This window comes from Maniola jurtina, chromosome 16 (genome assembly GCF_905333055.1).
Source record: "Maniola jurtina chromosome 16, ilManJurt1.1, whole genome shotgun sequence".
NCBI classification, from domain to species: domain Eukaryota; kingdom Metazoa; phylum Arthropoda; class Insecta; order Lepidoptera; family Nymphalidae; genus Maniola; species Maniola jurtina.
The window spans coordinates 6700053-6722581 of NC_060044.1; the positions used below are offsets into that span (position 1 = coordinate 6700053).

Below are 22529 nucleotides of genomic sequence, written 5' to 3' on the forward strand. Positions count from 1 at the left end.
TCTTCCAATATTTTTTAGCAATATTAAAAAAAACGGCCAAGTGCAAATCAGACTCGCGCACTGAGGGTTCCGTGCTCGGGTATTTTTCCGACTTTTCGCACGATAAATCAAAAACTTTCATGCAAAAAATCTGTTTTAGAATGTACAGGCAAAGCCCTTTCATACGATACCCCACTTGGTATATTTTTATCTTACTTTGAAAATACTAGTTACCTAATTATCATTTGTTCATAACACATTTTTTTATGTAACCTCAAATTGAAGGTTTTTGGATTTTTCCTTTACTTGTGCTATAAGACCTACATACTTGCCAAATTTTATGATTCTAGGTCAACGGGAAGTAACCTATAGGTTTTCTTGACAGACACGACAAACGGACAGACAGACCAACAGACAACAAAGTGATCCAGACAACAGAAATCAAAGATGCTGATACTCTTAATTTAGTTTAGAGAAAACATCAGAATTGACGCCATCGTACTAATTCCGAGCGCAACAAAATGTTTGAGTAGATATTCGCATTTTTTTCATAACCAGAATCGACGCTATTTGTCATCCAGTGTTTTTAGGATATATTATGTCCAGGTCGAAATGATCACCGATGGACTCGTTTGCTGCTCGAATGGAGACCACGTACCGGAAGGAAAAAGAAAGACAACGATCTCGTTGGTCTGACGACATACCAAGCTTGTTCCCTCAACTTGGAGGAGGCAACAATGGATTAATGGATAAGGGCTAATAAAGAAGAAATAAATAAATTAATTTTATTTCAGTCACAAAAAAACACAATATTATGCAGATTAAATAAAAAAAACATATATAAGTAGAGCTAACAATTTTAAAAAGTATCTAAATAAAGGTGTTGTTGCACTGATGCAGGTTGGACCAATGTTTTGTAAAAGGACTACTTAGATCCTCGATAACAGCACACAAGATGGAGTTAGTACTGTCTGTCTTTCCAGAAGGAAGCCGTCCTCGCTCTGAGTATGGCGAAGTCAGGGACCCCCTCCGCAGCAAAGATGGCTTTAGCGCTGCAGAAACGCGGATGCTTCATTGGGATGCGGAAGGCGTTATATTGTATCCTAAGCGCATTATAACTGCGCATGGTAAAGTTTGTCCACAGCTGACAGGTATAAAAACATTGAAAAATGAAATGAAAATTTTATTTACCAAATACAAAGCCTAATAGTTACAATTTTTCTGCATCTGGTGGTACTCACACTAGGTAATCCTGTATCGTGGGTACCTAAAAGCTTTAAAGGGCATGTGAGACGGGTCTGCCTACGAAATTCAAACTTAATTTGGTTTTTCTCAATTTGTGAACTAATACGTCTACGTAGGCTTATGGCATTTTAATTGCATCAATGGCAGTATCATCCTCACAGGTTTATATAACAATCTTTACTTGAAAGGGTCCAGTTTAAGAAATTAGCTCTAGTATCGACTATAACTAACAAATTAGTCATTTAATCTGCCATTGGCGCAATTAAAGTGCCATAAGCCTACTTTTTCGTATTAATTTACAAATTGCGAAAAACCACATTGAATTTCGCGTCGCATCCACCTTAAATAACGTCACTTTCACGTTATCAGAGCAACGCGCGAATCTGCGCGCTATCATGTTAGCTCGCACCGAGAGAGCCTGCGCTCCCTCCATATCTTTGTCATCTTTTATGTCGTCTGTTAAAATATGACTCAGGTATTTAAAGCTCTTAACGACCCTGAACTGACGACCCATTCGGAAATACCGGCGGAAGGATCTCTTGGACCCTTACCCGCTTTGAAGATGAGCATTTCGGTTTTCGCTACATTGTATTTCAGGCCATGTTCTTTAGCGAACTGTCACAAATGCTGAACTATGTCGAATCTAACGTTCTTTATTTCGTCACAAAGTTAGATTTACATTTTCAAAATGTCAATGGTATATATAGTTAATTTTACACATTTAAAAATATAAATATTAAATGTAATACTTATGTGATTGTTAAACAACTTTTAAATTATGAAAGACAAAGTCAAATATTTTATTCAAAGTAAACTGTACAATTGTAGTTACACTTTTTGAAAGTTATAAATCAAATAATTACATCAGAAATTATAAAATTTAAATGATTTCATTTTACGTTTAAGTTAGGTAACCATAAAATTACTAAACAATAATTCATAGATTTCAGTACGAACACAAAAAATGTTTAAAATGAATCACTATGTACACATTAAAAATTATTTAAGTCCTAAGATTCGATTTCTAAAGCCATTTACACTTACCTACCTAACTATACTCTACAGGGGTAGTAGAAATGACAATCGGGGTGGCGACGCCCCACACACCTGCACAGCCCCCGCGCTTTTAACCCATTTCGACCTGTCACGATTGCCATCTCGACCTGTCGCGTCCTATTACTATCAATACCTAATATTTTTTAGTATTACAATTCATTTAGTATGATAATTCATATACATAAACAAAGCAGTCATATAACAATACCTACATGCAATAAAAATAAACTATGTTCAAAGTTTTCGGATAGTTTTGTAGAAGAATGAATTTGAATTATTGTGATTGTATAATGTATATTATGAAGATTAATTAATGACTATGACTATGAAGTTCCTAGCATAATTAGTAAAACATTTGTCTGCGACAATTATTACAAATTAGATTAATAATAAAAATCAACCAAGTGCGAGTCGAACTCACACATGAAGGGTTCTGTACATCATATAAGAAATAACACTTTCTAATTTTTTTTAATTTTGAAATTTTTATTACCTAGTTGTTGTTAAAGTGGCAATATAAATGTGAAATACATACGCGAAAATTTCAACCCTCTACCTATTACGGTTTATGAAATCCAACCCGCTCACAGACAGACGGACGGACATGACAGTATCTTGTGAACCCTAATAGGTAAGAGAGTTGAAATTTTCACAGAATGTGTATTTATATTGTCGTTATAACAACAACTAATAAAAAATTCAAAATGGCCGTCATGAAAAAAAAAAGAAATATGAAGTGCTCTTTCTTGTATGATGGTACGGAACCCTTCGTCTGCGAGTCGATTACAATTTACCTCCACTTGCTCGTAAACTGCTACTTTACAAAAGAAAGGATTTCATTATAGAGGACTGTAATCGGATCTTTACTGGTATTTTTTTTGTTTTTTTTTTTTTATAAAGTATTATTTTTTATTTGTTACAAAAGTATTTGATTATTTATTTATTTTTATTTATAACTTTCTTTCGTCTTTTTTATTTATTTAATTATTATTGTAGTATATTTTGTTTTAATTTTTTTGATTATCAATATGTTTTTAACTTTTTTAATTTTATAGTCGAGCCGTCACTTTCAAATTTCGTGTGTTTCAGACTGTATGGTTTACGAGTTTTTATTGTTTCCTCGCAAATTGAGGTAAAGTACTACACAAGTCTCGGCCGAAATATCAATTACCAACCTCGTATTTTTTTTTAATTATATAGACTAGCGCTTAGTATAGTTTAGAAGGACTCGGCTGGCGCCTCGTCGTTCCAATAACGCTCCTCAGCTTCGCCTCGGCCTTGCAATATTACTCGGCCAGTAATCGCTTTATTTCAGGCCTGAACTGCAATGTACTATTTACGTATATTTTACAGTAGTTTTGCGGTTCGTTAAACACAGCGATTCTTACAGTTTTACTTCTTCTGTAGTACGGAACCCTCAGTGCGCGAGTCCGACTCGCACTTGGCCGGTTTTTAAGATTAATAACACTTGTTTCAATCATCATCAGAATCGGACTTTCGGCATTTCTCTTTCAACTTCTCGTACTCGTTCCTGTTGATCAGCTCTTCTTTAAGTTTTTCCATGTCGCTCAGTAAACTGCTCACTTGGACATTTTCATGTTTGTCCAATTCCGAATCCGAGTTACTATCTAGCCCAGAATCATCTTCAGAGTCCGGTTCTTGTGGGTTTAGCTCCCGCTCACCGTCCGAAGGCTCGTGAACACTTTCATCTGAGCTATCCTGTTTAGCTCCAGGCCTATACGCCTTGGGAACGCTTTCGTCTGCAGCTTTCTCTGCGAAGTTGTCGTTGAACGTTAGACCGTCTCGAGCGTCGCGCGAGTGTCGTAGGCGCTTCTTCTTTTTGCGCATGCTCGCATGCTCGGTCGCTATCACGCGTTTTTGGTGATCCAACTGTGGAAATAGTTCTGAAAGAAACATATTTTTTATGAAGTTTATTAACCATCTTTAATCCATTAGTGTAGAGTATGGATATGGAACATTAGTATATTATAAAATGAGACAGTGTGTATGTCTATCTAATGTATAATGTATAATATGTCTGTCAATTTAATAAGTGCATGATGTACCGTGCGCGCAACTGAGCGCCTTCTCGGCGGCGTTCATCTCGGCCTCCTGTATGGAGTGTCCGCGCGCGGCGGCGAGGCGCGCGTCGCGGAAGTACACGCCCACCGTGTACACGCGCGTGTTCGTGGGGCCCAGGCACTCTATCACCCTGCACACACCCACAGCGTTACTCACTAAATCATTATACACTAGCTGCGCCCCGCGGTGAATAAGTTTGTAAATTCCGCGGGAACCATGCATTTTTACGGGATAAAAAGTAGGCTGTGTTAATCCAGGGTATAATCTATCTCCATTCCTTTCAGTCAAATCGGTTTGTTAGCTGTAGCGTGAAGGAGTTCACATGAATTGCGCAACGTTGACCCTAATCGATGATTGGTTGGATTCGGGTGGCCGAAGTCGGACCTCTGTTACCTTACGTTACCTCTGTTGCCTTGGAGAGCACATGGCGAATCTCACACTGCGAAGTACTCCGAAGACGCAGATCTACCTCCACATATTACACCGATCTCACGCCAAACAATAGTAGATTATTCAATATGGGGTCATGCAATGCCTTACTTAAATCCCAAGGGTAACAAGGGATTTTAGAGTAACCTCCAAGCGTAGCGAGGGTGTTGCTGAGTGAGCTGAGGCAGCATTGCAGCTTCGATTGGGGTCATTCCCTCTGCCTTGTGATGAATTGTAGGCGTCTAAAGCAAAGTAGCATACTCACTTGTACACAGGTATATCCGGCTCTCCTCCCTCCATAGAGCGCAGAGTGAGGCAGCACTGTTGCAGCTTCGACTTTGGGTCGTTCCAGCCCTGGCTCATGATGAACTCCTGCAGGCGCGGGAACAGGCATGCGTTGCAAAACGCTTGGCAGTATTCTAGGTTCTGAAATAAAACTTGCCGTTAATATTATTTATTTTAGTGTTGTTATGGATATCCATATCCGTAACCGAAACTATCGGATATCCGAAATAAAAAAATATCCGTAACCGTAACTGAATCCGTAATAAAAGTTTTGGATAGTTTCGGATAGGGCGGAGTCTAACTAAATACTACACTCGTACGAATTAACTGTGGAACACTCCGCTGGAATGCGACACCTTCATCAGTTCACATTTTACAGTTCCTTAAAAAATTAATATCCGTAACCGAAACTATCGGATAATCCGAAATAATTTAATATCCATAACCGTAACCGAAACCGATATTATTTTTTACCAATATCCATATCCATATCCGGATCCGAAATTATATATCCATAACATCCCTAATTTATTTTTAAAGGAAAATATGAACACTAAAGGCCCGGTGCTCACTGCCGGCATGGCATACATGTAAGCATACACTGACGGTAACTATACTGCGCTATAAGGATGCCTAAGGAGGTATGCCAAAGCATCTTTTCAAGCTAATGACAACGCGTGCGTCTTGTCTCGGCATCCCGAAGAATGCCGAAGCGTCCCGACGGCTGCCGAGGCGTCCCGATGGCTACCGAGGCGTTCCGAAGGCTGCCTCACCGTGTTTTTGTACCTACGACCATTATCTTTGAAATTCCAACTTAAACGTCATGTTATTATGACTATGACTATATTACTTGACAAATCCTTGCCCGTGCCGTGCCATGTCTTAGATAAAATAACTGCAGTAATTGGCAAAAATCATGATTACAGCCTCACCTTGTCAATGTACAAAGCGCCCAAGAAAGCTTCGAGCAAATCCGCCTTGTGTTTCTTGGTGGTCGGCTTCGCTTTGGGGTTGTTGTATATGGCGTACTCCGACATGTTCAGGTCGTCGCACACCATCGACTGCGTGCGGTTGTTTACGAGCGACGAGCGGAGCAACTGTCAGAAAATCATCAATATTAGATGCACGAATACAGTGCTACAAGGATCTTTTGGCGCGTGGCCAATATCAGAACTAACGGCGCCATCTTGTTAAGTGTCACGCTGTCCTCTTGTATATGGTGTTGCTAAGTAAAAATGAAATTCGCCATTTTTTTAAACATTCCAGCTACTCCATATACATAACATCACGATATACCTATCCTAATAAAATAATAGATACATCATAAATGTATCTGCATCTTAAAGCTATATTTAGCAATAAGTACCAAATTGAATTTGAATTTCGTAGGCAGACCCGTCTAGTGCACTTATAGATCTCAGCCTTAAAGTTAACAATGGTGTATTGGGTGTATATGAAACTCACCGATAAATGTCCTTCGTGATGGTCGGGGAAGTGTCTGTACAGTCGATCTGACACGACCAGCTGCAGCACGGTATCACCCAGGAACTCCAGGCGTTGGTTGGAGCCCAGCGTCAGATTCGTGAACCCTACTGAGCGGTCGGTGAACGCTCGGGCTAGTAGACGGATGTGTTTGAATTGGACACCTAGAAAGAACATTGTAATAGTACGTGTGTACACTTTTGACGAACACACATGTATTTAGAGCGAATTTCTCTAAAGCATCCGCCATTGTCGTTTATTATATTAACTCCAAATAACCAAAGCTTATATGTTTGTATTTTAATAAACAGCACTAAAACTCGACTAGTACCCGCGAACTTCCGATAGCTAGCGATAGATATGGTAAAATTGTTTTTCTGTCGCTCTGTGTATTTTAACATTGTATTTATATTCATAAACTCAGATTTTTTTCCTCTTTCATTTGATATCCCACTCGATACAGTAACAAAAAACCAAAGGGGAATGGGTTTAATAAAAATTGCTATACCCCTTCCAGGTTAGCCCGCTTCCATCCTAGACTTCATTATCACCTACCACCAGGCGAATTGCAGTCAAGGGCTAACTTGCATCTGAATTAAAAAAAGGGTATTCGAAAACTTCTATATGGCACAACGTCTATGTAACCACCTTTCTATCTTAGAGTCGAACGAGCTGCCTCGATTTGTTACACAAAATGTACAATACCATGCTGAACACTGTCAGTGACTTACCAATAGACTCCTCGAATTCGGTCAACCTCTGCAAGAACTCGAAATCCTTGATATACTTCCTGTCCCCGAGCGGCTCCTGCTCCTGCAGCGGGTGCGGTCGCTCCTTGCTCCACACCTCCAGAAACTCCGGCTCGCCGTGCCACAAGGCCAGGCTGAACACTCGGTCAGTGACCTGTGACAGAATAACTACGCTAGACCACCCCGCACTACTGGCTTAATATGGTTTAGTAAAACGAATTCTTCCATTTTTAATTTCCAGGATTGACAAGAAAAGGAGTCTTAAGGCAGTAAGGTATTTATTATAAGAATCACCCAGAGAAAGCAAGTATTATTGAAATGTATTAAAAAATAAACGGAATGTCCTCCCAAAACTTACACACTACGTCATAACACGTAGAGGTAATCGAGAGATTTAGTCTAACTCAAATCAAACAAAAACAGACAAAACACCCGTATATACATATGAGTATATAAAAATACTTATATAAAAATTCTATCAAATTGGCCTCCCCGCAACAGATCGTATGACATCGAAGAGTCAAATATCACTTTATTAAACTACCTTCAATAAATCATATATCATTTCTAACAATTCAAATTAAATAAAAAAAATACCCTAACAATAGTTATTTAAAACTTAAAAGTTAAGTTAGTGGTTTGGAATTAAGAACCAACTAATAACCCGCTAAACTGGTGAGCGCGACGTGATTTGGTACCTCTAGGCCAGCATCGAGGAACAGCGCGCCCATGAGCGCCTCGAAGCAGTTGGCCATCGCGTGGCGCATCACCACCTCGCGACACAGGTCCGAGCCGTGCGCGCACAGCATGTACTGTTCCAGACCTATGTTCTGGAATAAAACAGAATATGCAACTCGATGCATTAAGAGCCCGCTTCATTGAAGCGATAACTCGTTGGTGGGTGGAACCTAAAACAGTGCTGTTTCCACAGATGACGGAAGTAACGTTATTTGTGCGTGTCACCCTTTCCCTCTAACTGCACCTCACCACGAGAGAGACTAGGTGAATGAATTTTGCTTGACATTCAAGATGTTTTTAGTCAACAAGACAAAGTTGAAAACTAAAACCGTAGATCATCTTAATAAACGCTGAAATATTATAGTAAAATTGTATTTCTGTCGCTTGGTATATTTTAATATTGTAATAAATTTATATTCATGAACTCAGAATTTTCTCCTCTTTTATTTCCTATCCCACTTAATATAATAGAAAAAAAATTTTGGAGACCTCAACTTTTTTTGATTTAACATCCGTTAGGGCAATTTTCATCATATAAAATATAGCACTTATAAAATTGAGTTTTGGAACACTGAAATAAGGTTTATTTTAAAATTTATTTTCTATATTGACAAGAGGATTCTCCAAATGCGCTCAGTACGTAAACAGATGTATGGAGGATAATATGAACTGCTGTCGTTACCTTAGCCAACAGCGCTAGGTGTTGGTTCTGCACGATGGACGCCCTGTAGGTGGCCAAGCCTCCCTCCGCGAGTCCCGGGAACATGCGGAACAGATGTATGGAGGATATGAACTCCACTACAGCGTCGCCGAGGAACTCCAAACGCTCGTTGTGTTTGATCTCAGACTCAGTTTCCGTAACCTTGCCGAATCGGGACATGATTTTTATTAGTGTCACGATACCTGAAATATAGAAAAATTAGTATACTATAGGTAAAAAATGTTTTTCCTTATGTATTCCATTACAAGCTAGCTCTTAACTGCGATTTCGCCTGATGATGCAGATAAGTGGAAGTGGGATAACTTGGAGGTAGTATTAGTAGTATAATATTAGCAGTTTTATTAAACCCATAACCCCTTATTGGTTTCTACAAGGCTTTGTCGAACCTATGTACGTAATATCATATCCTTAATCTGTGCTAGTGTAGCGTAAAACTCGGCCCTAATGTGTGATCAAAACTTTGGACTCTGTCTGTTTTGGTGTTTGCTGACGCGCGTGCGGTGCCTTTTTGAAGTGTTTTTTTTTTTTTTTTGTAAAAGTGGCCGGTTTTTTGTGTTTCACTGGTGTTTTTTGGTGCTGGAACTGACTGGGAAGCGCTCCAAAGGGGCGCCGCGCATGTGTCAGCGAGTGCCGGCACAGACGAAGTCCATACTTATATAGTTTCCCTAACTTGTAAATAACTACAAACTTGACATTGGCTAATCTGTGTAAAGCCCGACGAGAGAAAAAAAAAACTTTTCCAGAAGAATTATTGCAATAAATAAACGAAAACACTCACCTTTCTTCCTTGTGTAATGTATCCTTCTATCCCCATACTCTGGTTGCCGTATACCACAATTCGTCAGACTGTTTCGAGCGTGATCGGGATTGGTACCAAAGTTCTCTCTATACGATGGGTGAGTCAACGCAGTTTGCAGTAAAGACCTCCGTTTGAACGTGTAGCCTATAGTTTTTTCCAAACTATCCAAAGATTTGTGGAATCGTAAGTGCCGGACTAGCACTGGTATTAACATTGCGTGCTGAAAAAGAATCCCGAGATTTCTATGAGAAAGATTTTGCGTGAAATCGATGGTGTATGTCAATAATTATATTAGGCTTTTGTTTTGACGGTTTGACGTGTCTTCAAATAAAATGGCGTATCAAAATGACCATGGTTATTTACTTCTTGTAGTACATTTCAGTCAGAAAGGTATAGTGGCCCGAATTTTGCCTTTACCTGTCATCCATGCTACAAAGAGCATGTTAAAAAAAAATTGATTTTCGGCTCTAATATTTTATATTTTTGTGAATATTTGATTAGCTATACCTGCACTACGTCACACATCAGGCCTGTAGTATGAAATCCTTCTGAAGAAATGGCAACAGTGACATCCCTCTTCATTTTGCTCTGTGTCCTCATTTCCTGCAGTTTGGCCTCTTTGGCCGCTAGCTTTTGACGCTCCTTGTAAGTCGGCTTGGCCATGTTGGCTATCAGGTGACGGTACTTTACGTAAAAACGCCAAGCTTTTTGATATCTGTCAACAGAGAACAAATTACCGGTATTTTTTGTGTAGCGTTACCAAAGCACAGATCCGGCAGGAAATATTGCACATTGAACTTTAGAAAGAGATAATGGATTTTTAAAGCGTCGTCTCTGTCACACATACTTATGTGACGTTTTATCGGCCTCAACGACGGAGACAACGCTATACAAAACCGTTAACTCGTTCTAAAGTTCTATATTTGTTCGATCAAAAAGTAACGATAAAAATATAACGTTAAAACATAGTGGTATACCGCTTCTATTAACGTTACTGTTTTAACGTAACATAACAAAACATTTTGAAGATTTAAAAAATAAATAAAACCAACTTCAATAACCACAAACACTAATAAGTAAAACAGGATTTAATTTATTACTGAATATATTATGTAAACAAGAGTCAATGTAGTTCTATAATAACATTTTTTGGACAACTGTACAAATTTATATGGTACCACCTGGGAAGTATAACCTTTCAAACAAAAAAAAGTTTACAAATCGGTCCAGGCGTCTTCGAGAAATTGGGGGACATAAATAAAAAACAAAAATAAAAGATTCTGATGAACTGAGAACCTTCTCCTTTTTTGAAGTCGGTTAGTGAACTCACTCAGGATTACCAGCGTAACTCAGTTGCGGTGGTCGGATACCGAAATGCACGATTTCGGGAAAGAAATTCTTCAAGTCCTTTGGGTTCTTTTCATCTTCCGAGCTGTTAGTTGGAGGACTTCGGTCTAACTGGTCCACCCGGATCGAAGATGGTTTTTTGCCAGGATAAGTCACTATCATTCCTAGAAACACCCACACTTAATATTATAAATGCGAAAGTATGTCGGTCTGAACCTTTTCATGGTCTACCCATTTAACGAAATTTGACGAAAGGTACAGATATAGTTGACATCCCAGAGATGGACATAGGCTACTTTTTACATAGGATAAAAATCAGTCTGTGTTAATTCAGTTATATCTTATAACTATCTCCATGCCACAGCCAAATCGAATCTATTATACTAAATCTAAATATATAAAAGAAAAACTGACTGACTGACTGATCTATCAACGCACAGCTCAAACTACTGGACTGTTGGGGTTGATACTTTGTAGTTGGTATGCAAATAGCTAAGAATAAATATCAGCTAAGAAAAGATTTTTGAAAATTCAAACCCAAAGGGGGTAAAATAGGGGTTTGATATTTGTGTAGTCCTGTTGCGGGCATAAACTATCAAATAAATATTTATTTATTTAAGTATACCTTTGATCCTATCGACAAACTTCTGCCAGCTGTAATGGTCCATTTCGTGGAAATCCTCCAACATCTCCGGTGGAATTAGGTGACCACTCTCGTTTATGAGATACTTAAGTACTTCGCACATCGACAACACCTAAAACAACCATAGGAAATTTTAGATGAATATTTTTTTTTCTCTCATCTGGCTTTACACAGATTATCCAATGTCAGGTTTGTAGTTATTTACAAGTTAGGAAAACTATATAAGTACATATAGACTTCGTCTGTGCCGGCGCTCGCTGACACACGCGCGGCGCCCCTTTGGAGCGCTTCCCAGTCAGTTCCAGCACCAAAAAACACCATAGAAAAACACAAAAACCGGCCACTTATAACAAAAAAAAAAACAGTCCAAAAAAGCACCGCACGCGCGCCAGCAAACACCAACACAGACAAAGTCCATGAATACTTTTACCATCATCATTATGATCAACCCATCGCCGACTCACTACAGAGCACGGGTCCGCTCAGAATGAAAAGGGTTTGACCAACCATAGTCTACCACGCTGGCCTGCGCGGATTGGCAGACTTCACACACCTTTGAGAACACTACGGAGAACTCCCAGGCATGCAGGTTTCCTCACGATGTTTTCCTTCATTGTTAAAGAAAGTTGCATCCATGAGACAGATAAAGGATATTTATTATTTCGAAAAATCAAAGAGTTCCCACACAATATTTTCAAACCCGATACATACACGGACGAAGTCGCGGGCATCATATAACTAGTAATCCTTCGAGTACGAGAAAATGATCACTTTAAATCTTACCTCACATCCGCCTTCGGAAAGAAATCGTACAAAGCGCGGCATAAAGTGGAATTGTGAGCACGAGCCTTCTGTGGCCACGCCTAAATCTAAGTCCACAAGCTCTAACAACTCCTTGAATAGATATTCCTCTGAAATATTTCAAATCTCAATACCATATCAAAGTAAATCATAGCAGGGTACCATTTACACATAAAACAACCTCATTAGCGCAGTGGTAAGTTATTAGTGGGAGGTCCCGGGTTCGATTCTCGGCAGGGCAGGGTTTTGAATTTTATAATTTCTTGGTCTGGCCTGGTGGGGAGCTACGGCCGTGGCTAGTTAGCACCCTACCGGCAAAGCCGTGCCGCTAAGCGATTAGCGTTTCGGTATGATGCCGTGTAGAAACCAAAGGGGTGTGGGTTTAATAAAAACTGCCATACCCTTTCCAGGTTTACCCGCTTCCATCTCAGACTGTATCATCACTTACCACCAGGTGAGATTGCAGTCAAGGGCTAACTTGTATATAAATAAAATAAAAAATGATTGTTTATTTAAGATTGTTAATTGATTGTTTGATTGATACAAGCCTAATGACATAATGTGATGTTTATAAAGACAGGATCAAAAGGCAGGCAGCGTAAATAACTAAATCTCTTCTTCTTTTTATTTAAAATCAACCAAGCAAATTGAGTCAATGCGCGTTAATTGTTAAACTTACCAAACAAATCTAACTCCTGCACGGTAAAGTTCTGTGGCGCCGGCTCCTCCACATATAATATCGTGTACTCGATATTGAACCTTATCACTTTGCATTTAGGCAGTTTCGCGAGCTTGTAATGTGAGAACATTGAGAACCCGGAGAATAGGAATTCGTGCTCGTCATGGCCTATTATGGTAGGCGCTTTGATCAGGAAGTTCGTTGGAGGTGACACTGTTATCCTGAAATAGATATAGTAATAGGTATATCAGCTGTAGGTTTACCGATTCACTCTGACTGATCCTGTGGTATGGGCTATGACGCCGGCTGCGAGAGGGCATCTCTAGTCTCTACAGTCCACGATCGTGATGAGTTACCTTCTTAGTGGATTATGAGGGTAAGGGAATACAAAGTGTACCTGTGTTTGCACTCATACACGTGCATTATATTTCATGCGTAATGGCTACTCTCCTTTGAAATTGGCTGCAGAGACTGAAGTTTGCTCAGGTTCTTTGACAATACTCAGTACTGTCTGGTAATGATACAGCTTGTCAATGTTGCTGTGCGTGGGGATACACTTGGGGAACTTCTGTTCGCCCGCGTACGCGCCGTGTCGAATGCCGAGGCGACGCGCGCGCGCGCTGCAGCGGCACAGCGGATAGTAATTCAGGCTGGTGTGAAACTCACCGGTAATGATACAGCTTGTCGATGTTGCTCTGCGTGGGGATACACTTGGGGAACTTCTGTTCGCCCGCGTACACGCCGTGTCGGATACCGAGGCGCTGCAGCGGCACAGCGGATAGTAATTCAGGCTGGTGTGAAACTCACCGGTAATGATACAGCTTGTCGATGTTGCTCTGCGTGGGGATACACTTGGGGAACTTCTGTTCGCCCGCGTACACGCCGTGTCGGATACCGAGGCGCTGCAGCGGCACAGCGGATAGTAATTCAGGCTGGTGTGAAACTCACCGGTAATGATACAGCTTGTCGATGTTGCTCTGCGTGGGGATACACTTGGGGAACTTCTGTTCGCCCGCGTACACGCCGTGTCGGATACCGAGGCGACGCGCGCGCGCGCTGCAGCGGCACAGCGGGCCGCCGTTCATCTCGCCGCAGTTGTTGAACCTATGCAGTATTAAGCACTATAATATAGCCTAAGGACCTTTTCACAATACTTATTCACGTTTTTGACAGCACGCCGCATTGTGGACAAGTGTAAATTAAAAATTTATAACACCCCCAACAAGTGAAAGTTACAGTAACTAGAAAAGAGCTGATAACTTTCAAATGGCTGAACCGATTATCTTGGATTATAGCTAAGAACACTCTCGATCAAGCCACCTTTCAAACAAAAAAAACTCAATTAAAATCGGTTCATTAGTTTAGGAGCTACGATACCACAGACAGATACACAGATACACACGTCAAACTTACAACACCCTTCTTTTTGGATCGGGGGTTAAAAACATGGATATCGCATTGCGGTGCCACGTCGTTCTTGCGATAATTCATTGCATTCGACATCGTATAACAAGTTAGGACTCTTTAACAATACTGGCGATGAGATGTTGCATCGCAAGTATTTTGGAAGAGCCCCTAACCAGTTTTCTAGTAGGACCATGGACTGCACTATGTGTGTCCCAATTTTTAAAGTATTGGGTGCATCCATTTACAGCCTTAACTTTTTTATTACCTACCATATCATGTTTGCCATTATGCTGAGATTGCATTGTCTTTAGGGAAGTTTGAGTTCAGTTACCGTTAGATTGGTACCCTACCTATTGTATTATCAATCAATCAACTTTGACATACTTGTAAACATGACCACTTGACCAGTAAAAGAAAATTCATGTATTTACTCATACAAATATTAAAAATTATTCTGATTAGTATTTGACTAATCAGAATATTTATAATATACAGATATTTTCTTTATTCTCGCCACACAACAAAAACTATAGCACAAAAAAATACTCAGGTTCATTGAATTTCATTATAAAGAGTTTTTACTATACATATATCTCTATTTATTTATACAGAGTGTAACCAGAACACTGGCAAAAACTTAGCGTTATTATTATACTACCTTATCACAATCCAATGCCAATAACCATTTGCCTTATCTTGTAGTTTTTATTAGTATTTTTCAAACCCGCATTGTATAGCATGCAAAACTCGGGTCAATGGCCCACCTACTACGCGGCATTGACTTCGTGTGACCTATTTACGGAACACTCGTTGACCTCTAACGTCAGTCAAATGTTTTATTTGCAATATGAACTTTTAAACAATACAGGATTTTGTATAATTTTTTTCTTAGTTTTTTTATGCTATCTTAACAGCAATCATCAGTAATATCACCTGTCTTTGTTTTTGCAAACGTTCTGGTTACACCCTGTATATTACTGCATCAAATAGTATTACCATAATTCGGGGTGCAGTCTCCGAGGGTGGCTCTGCTTCCTCTGCAGCTCCAGCATGATCCTGTCTGTGTAGCCTTGCAACCCATCCTCATCGAAACTCTCGTCACTTTCTGACGACGACGACGATGACGAGCTCTCCTCCTCCACTGCGCACAGAAATATGTACACTCACTCTCTGCATTGTATTCCTCATTATTCTCTTTGTGTGTGTAGTTTTCTTGGGATACTACACACACAAAATATTAATCTTTATAAACAAAGATCACATATTTATCTCCACACAGAATTGACTCATTAGTACCATTTCCGCCATAAACTAGTATTGCAGCTATGTCATCTGTGTAAAGTACATATCGTTTTAGGCCTGAGTAATATATGTTTAATTGTAAATTTTCATAATAGAAAAGATTGCTCTCTTCTATTATGAAAATTTACAATTATGCTGCTGAGCTGCTTACTTAGAAGAGCCAGCAAGAAACTCGGCAGTTGCTCTTTTCAATTTATAAAAGTTACTATTATGTAACAATACACTACACCATTTTGTCGGTAACTGAAAGCTCATCCGGGTGCTTCCAAGCCACACACTGTCACTGATGTATGAATTATTTTACATAGGAATAGTCCAATAAGATTTCTTTCTTGATCAAATAACTAAACTATTCATTAAACTTACTTCTGCGTCTACACATTCTTCCTTTAGGTGGTTTCAATGGGGGCAATTCATCCTCAGCTGGCCGGGCATTTCTTGCTCTCTCAATGAGGGTTTTGAAGAATATGTCACAGATTTTCTCCAATTTCTTTGTCTGTTGCACTCCTGCACCTCCTTCCACAACCTTGTAGTAAAGCTCTGCTGGTGAACTCCTGTACCACATTTTTGTGCTCTGTAAAAAAATTGTTTTAAGGCTCAATGCATACAAGCACATAGTCAAAGTGCAACAATGAATCTTCTACAACTGTAAATTAAAGGGGAGTGTGACACTGATAGTGTACCATATACCGTATAACAATTCTGAGATCACAAGATTTCAAGAATCAATGTCAAATGTCAATAATCTCTATTATCAATATTTCCTCAATACAGGGTTGCAATATCGCATGATAATATTGATAGTCTCTAAGGTCTCAAAAATTAAAATCACCCCTGATAGTCAAGGTATCTATCTAATGCAAAATTATTGCATTAGATAGACATTACCTGCATTTGTCTTATATGTAAGTAACATAAAAACAAAAACATTCTTAGAAAGTATCTCTTACTTCCTCTTCATCAGAATTATGCTCCTTTGACCACTGCTCTATTTTTTTTATAAAGTCTTCTGAAGTCCTGCAATAGTTCTTTCTGAAAAATCAGAATAACATTTTATTACAAAATAATTGTATAAAATAGTACAAAAACAAAAAATACTAAAAGCCCCCTGTGTGAATCCTTACCTAAAATCATTCAATATTTTCTCTCGATCACTCACAGGTCTAGAATGCACTGAATTTCGGGATAATCGTGGTGACAGCTCTCTCATACGACTATATGAATGAGATTCCCTATGACGTGAATGATGTCTGTATCTCTCGGGTGACCTAAATCTCGGTCTGTCTTCATGACTGTCATAGCTGCAACTGTGACTCCTATGATCTCTACGACTTGAAGGACTTCTTAATCTATCATGTTCCCGTTTCCTCCACCCATATTCGTATCTTTTTGCACCATATTTCTCCCTCCTGTATTGCTCCTCTTTGTATCTGTAGGTGCTACTACTCGGGCTCCGACTCGATCTGCGGTACCTACTGTCTTTATTGTATCTGTCATGATATATATCCCTATCACGGCTCGGCGAGTACCTAGATCTTGGCGATGAAGATTCCCTTGAGCTTCTGCTACAACTTTTGATATACTGGTCAAATTCATAATCCTTAACACTTTTAATGTCTTTGTTACAAAAACTAAACTCTGATACACTAGAGCCAGCCTTTGCAAATGTATAGCTGCTGTCAGACACTGATGATGATGTTTCCAATTTATAAGAATTTAATTCTGGACAGGAATAATTTGTTGGTATGGGCGGAGGAAGGTAGAGAGGAACACTGAGCGCAGGCGGTGGGTAGGCCAGCGAAGGAGGGGGAATATTCACCGGCGCCGATATATTTACATGTGTAGGCGGCGGTACGTCAAAAAGATGAACAGGGGGCATAAACGGCGGTGGATGGGAATATAATTGATGTGTGTGCGTAGAGTTTAATACAGGCAAACCCGGAGGGTTACCCGGCGGTGGCACGTTGAACTGCGGCGGCGGCACGCTGAAATCTAGAGGCGGTATGGACATTTTTCAGATCCTTTACCTTGTCATAGGGTATCACAATTTACACTTGATTTACATTAAAGATTAACATCTTTCTTTCACGATTTTATTAATAAAAACATAATATGTACAATTGTCAATTATTATCACAGACCGATAACCGATGTCACCACAGACCAATAACATAAGCAAAAGCACCAAACGTCACACTGATGTTACTATCAAAATCACAGTGCTTTCACTTACGAATTTAGTTCTCCCTAGTTTCTGTAGGAATCAGTCATGAAACCTAGGAATTCACCCTAAATTAGCCTAATAAAGCCAGCGAGTGTCAGACATTCGTTACCTATTTCATGTTATTTAATAAAAGCTGAAAGTTTCTCAGCGTATTGTCCCCAACACAGGAAGGAACGATCAGCAACTATGAAGTTTGGATCCCAAGTTTGGATGATGGATCATTGTGGCTTTGGGAGATACATTGTAGAAATTAAATAGGTATTTATTACCTACGACCGCTTAGAGTAGAAATTAAATATTTAGGAACTAAAATCACACTAATATTATAAAGGCGAAAGTTTGTATGTGTGTGTGTGTGTGTGTGTGTGTGTATGTTTGTTACTCTTTCACGCAAAAACTACTGGACGGATTTGGCTGAAATTTGGAATGGAGATAGATAATATCCTGGATTAGCACATAGGCTACTTTTTATCCCGGAAAATCAAAGAGTTCCCACGGGATTTCGAAAAACCTAAATCCACGCGGGCGAAGTCGCGGGCATCGGCTAGTGTTTTATAATGCGACAAGGATCATATTTGGCGCGTGACACGTAGTAGTGATACGCCAAACGCCAAAGAATATGTAATCACTATACATATTCTTTGCATCTTGTGAAGTGTCACGCTGCACCTTTTGTGGTGTTGCTAAGTAAAAGATCTGAAATTCACCATTTTTTTTAAATATCAAATGACAGATATGTGACAGATCCATTCAAGGTGGATGCGATGGTCTGCCCGCGAAATCGGAAATTCAGATTTAATTTGGTTTTTCGCAATTTGTAAACTAATGCGACAAAATAGGCTTATGGCACTTTAATTGCGCCAATGGCAGATTAAATGACTAATTTGTTAATTATAGTTAATACTAGAGCTGATTTCTTAAACTGGACCCTTTCACTGGACTGGACCCCTAAAGATTGTTGTAACAGCTAAATTTAAATAAGTGTCTGAACCATGTCTGAAATAAATTTCGCACTACGTAAATATAATATTTGAGAAGAAGCAGATAAACATGATGGATTGCAATTCCATGGCCTTCTTTCCTGTTCCCATTTTTTCTTAAGTTAATACTAACTAGTTACTAGATAAAACTTACTTCTCAACATCTTCAACATATTCCTTTGTTCTACAACTACGCCTCCCTGTCAAAGTCATTCAACATTCATTCAAAAATATTAATTTATATTTCGGTAGACGTTAGAACACCTTTACATAATATAACAAGATGATGATGCTAAGAATAGATGTACCTACTCTTGGCTGAATGACTACTCAACTCAAACCTATCAAATCAATGAACACTACATACAGTCTCTACCTTCCGCCACACTCACAGATCAGATTATAGCACCATTATTTTACCTGGACTGTTAGACTAGACATATAAATCCAAAAAATTGAAAGTATTTTTGAAACTATGGAACTTAAATACATACTCAAATTATTTTATTTGTTGTATTAATAAATAATTATATAAGTATAATGAAATGCTTAAGTTCTAATTATTCATTTTATTGCACTAAATTGTGACATACATTGTTTATTTTTGCACTTCCAAGGCATTCAGTATCAATGTAAAGTACACCAAATTGACCCTCTGTGAGCGCCCTTAAACTGTTTTGAAGTAGAATAGTTAAACCTTCATAGTTCTTTACAACTCTACATGGAACCAAGGGCTTTGTATGTTGGAATCTAAAAGAACAATGTAAAACTCCATTGTCAGTTAAGGCAGGAGGTTCTTTACAAATCCAATGGGGCTTTTCAGTTGTGCAAAGATTATTCCATAAAGCTGGATGCTGAGTGCCAGGGACCTGAAAATGAGAGATTATAATAAAATTATCTTATTTTTGTCAAAACTTCTGATAAGTCTGTTGTATCTTGTTAATTTCACAATAAATAAAGTAAAGCTTCATCAAATAAACTTACCACATAAATATTGTTAGTATTCAAGTCTTTCTTAAATACGAAATATGCATGTTTCCAATTACTGAGACAGCACCTTTGACCAACTGTCCATTTGTGAATTCCACTGTGCTGCCCAACTACATGGCCTGTGTCTATATCAATAAAAAATCCTTCTCTAGCTTTTATGAACTGGAAAAAATAACAATTTTAAGATAAATTTTGAAAAAAGTAACTTCTGTAACAAGTACAACACCCGATGCTGTTGTATACATCAATATGTCTTGCTAAGTCTAATTATATACTTTCAGAGCACTGTATTTATAAAATGAATAAACATTAAAATTTTGTGCATAAAACAGACAATATATTATTATTTAATTAAGTATAGCTATGGCCTATGCCCTTGTCCATGGGTGTGTCAAGAAGTACAATTACTTGTAAAATCGGTGTGGTTTTCCAAGTAGGTGCCTACTAGGTATGTAGCTATTGAATAACTTACATCCTCAATAAAATCCTTAAATCTCCTTTTTCCTATAAAACATATTCCAGTACTATCTCTCTTACTTGCAACTTGCAAAAGGCCTTCTTTTCTAGCAATTTCTCTTACTTCACTTTTCAATAAATTTGCAATAGGGAACATGCATTTTCTTAGAGAAAATTGTTTCACTTGTGACAAGAAAAAAGTTTGGTCTTTATGTTTGTCTGTAGGCTGCAGCAGCCTAGCACCTGAAAAAAATTACATTTAAAAGCTTCCTACCTACCTTAATTTAATACCTATTTGATAAACGATAAAAACTTCCTTTCCATTAATAATATTATTGCTATGAATTGAGATTTTGCTCAAAAATTACCTTCATTATCATTGTATTGCTCCAAATATGGCCCAAAAGATGTATTAGCGTAGTGACCAGTTGCTATAGCATCAACTGCTAAATTGTTCCTGCAATGTTCAAAAAAACTATCAAATTTTATATATCTATTGCACAGTATGTCAGGATTCGGTGTCAGTCCAGTCTCATACTCCCTCAGTACCACAGAGAACACATCATTCCAATATTCCTTAATGAAGTGAACCCTATGTAAAGGAATATCAAGCTTACGGCAAACAAATGTTGCATCTTCAAAATCTTTTTCATCTGTACAAAATCCAGCTTCATAGTTACCGTCCCAGTTTCTCATAAATACTCCTTGTACTTGGAAATCTAAAATAAAAACATTACATAAATCAACATGTTTGAATGTAATATTATGTTTATAGATATCTTAGACATTAGAGATAAAAGTAGTAAACCTAACAGGTTTAAGGAATAATATGTAGATAGTTCCTGAAAACTGTAAACATACCTAACCTAACTACAATAAATTGGAGTAGCTCTAGAGTCTGGAATATTACTGTAGGTATATCGATGCTTACATGCTAACGCTTTAATATAATGTGTTTTGTACTTACTTGATTTTTTCAATAACAGTGCAGCAACAGCACTATCGACACCGCCTGAAATACCTATGGCTACTTTTCTGAACATAGTGGCAAAGTCTGTAATTTTAACGCATAGGTACACTACCTGTACCTACTAAACCAGACTTTAAACAGATTTAGTTTTTAGGCCAATAAGTTGGTAGGCACTCAATATCATTGTTGTCTTAGTTTTACCTTATTATCTATTATTTGATATTTCACTATTTTTCACTCCAACACCAAATTTTATTTTAAATAATTTGTTCGAAAGTTCGAATTACTTTGAAAGACGAAAGAAAAATTCAAGAAAATCGAAAACACAGACCAATTATAATATAAATAGAAATCACAGGAATCAAAAAGAAAATCAAAGAAAATGCATAGTGAAAATACCTCAGGCGAAGACAGTGTTACCAACTTTCAAAAATATTTATGCCTAAAATCGCCTTATGGGTCATGAGACCGGCCTGCCCGCGAAATTCAAATTTAATTTGGTTTTTCGCAATTTGTAAACTAATACGACAACGCAACTTAGGCTTATGGTTATTTTATTTGCGACGATGGCATTATCATCCTCACAGGTTTATATAAAAATCTTTACTTGAAAGGGTCCAGTTTAAGAAATTAGCTCTAGTATTGACTAATGTGTCAGAATTAGTCGATACTATAGCTAATTTCTACCTAAAATCTTTTTTTTTTTTTTTTCTCTCTCGTCTGGCTTTTACAATGTCAAGCCAATGTCAAGTTTGTTGTTATTTGTAACAAGTTAGCTAAACTATACAAGTATGGACCCCGTCTGTGCCGCCGCTCGCCGACATACGCACGGCACCCCCTTAGAGCGCTTTTCAGTCAGTTTTAACAAAAAAAAAACACTCCAAAAAGTCACAACACGCGCGCCAGCAAACGCCACCACAGACGAAGTCCAACCTAAAATCTACCTCTATGACTGTCTGTCTACGCCACAGAGTAAAGTTATATGAGTTATGGTCGGACTTTGTCTGTGGTGGCGTTTGTTGGCGCGCGTGTTGTGACTTTTTGGAGTGTTTTTTTTTAGAAGTGGCCGGTTTTTGTGTTCCGCTGGTGTTTATTGGTGGTGGAACTGAGCGAGGAACTGACTGAGAAGCGCTCTAAAGGGGCGCCGCGTGTATGTCGGCGGGCG

General features: G+C 38.6%; 2 protein-coding genes across 5 annotated transcripts; both read right to left on the minus strand.

Moving 5' to 3' along the window:
• Positions 1–1823: 1823 nt before the first annotated feature.
• LOC123872980 (ribonuclease 3) lies at positions 1824–17888 on the minus strand. Its single transcript, XM_045917610.1, has 19 exons — positions 16869–17888; positions 16695–16776; positions 16111–16318; positions 15439–15583; positions 13984–14139; positions 13036–13256; positions 12339–12466; positions 11538–11667; positions 10896–11076; positions 10073–10280; positions 9545–9785; positions 8728–8948; positions 8006–8137; positions 7290–7461; positions 6541–6722; positions 6009–6173; positions 5057–5217; positions 4347–4492; positions 1824–4184 (listed from the first exon to the last, which is right to left on the minus strand). Exons 1-19 carry the CDS (start codon positions 17753–17755, stop codon positions 3754–3756), a joined length of 4197 nt encoding a protein of 1398 aa, XP_045773566.1. The 5' UTR covers positions 17756–17888; the 3' UTR covers positions 1824–3753.
• Positions 17889–19497: 1609 nt separating this feature from the next.
• Positions 19498–21745, minus strand: LOC123873056 (mitochondrial tRNA-specific 2-thiouridylase 1). 4 transcript variants are annotated; one of them, XM_045917728.1, is made up of 6 exons: positions 21362–21744; positions 20933–21113; positions 20763–20851; positions 20411–20637; positions 19933–20100; positions 19498–19817 (listed from the first exon to the last, which is right to left on the minus strand). In XM_045917728.1, the coding sequence occupies exons 1-6, from the start codon at positions 21435–21437 to the stop codon at positions 19518–19520; spliced, it is 1041 nt and encodes a 346-aa protein (XP_045773684.1). In that variant the 5' UTR covers positions 21438–21744; the 3' UTR covers positions 19498–19517. The 4 variants fall into 4 exon arrangements, with proteins under 4 accessions (XP_045773684.1, XP_045773685.1, XP_045773683.1 ...); XM_045917729.1 differs by having other exon boundaries at positions 20763–21113; positions 21566–21745; XM_045917727.1 differs by having other exon boundaries at positions 20763–21113.
• Positions 21746–22529: the final 784 nt, after the last annotated feature.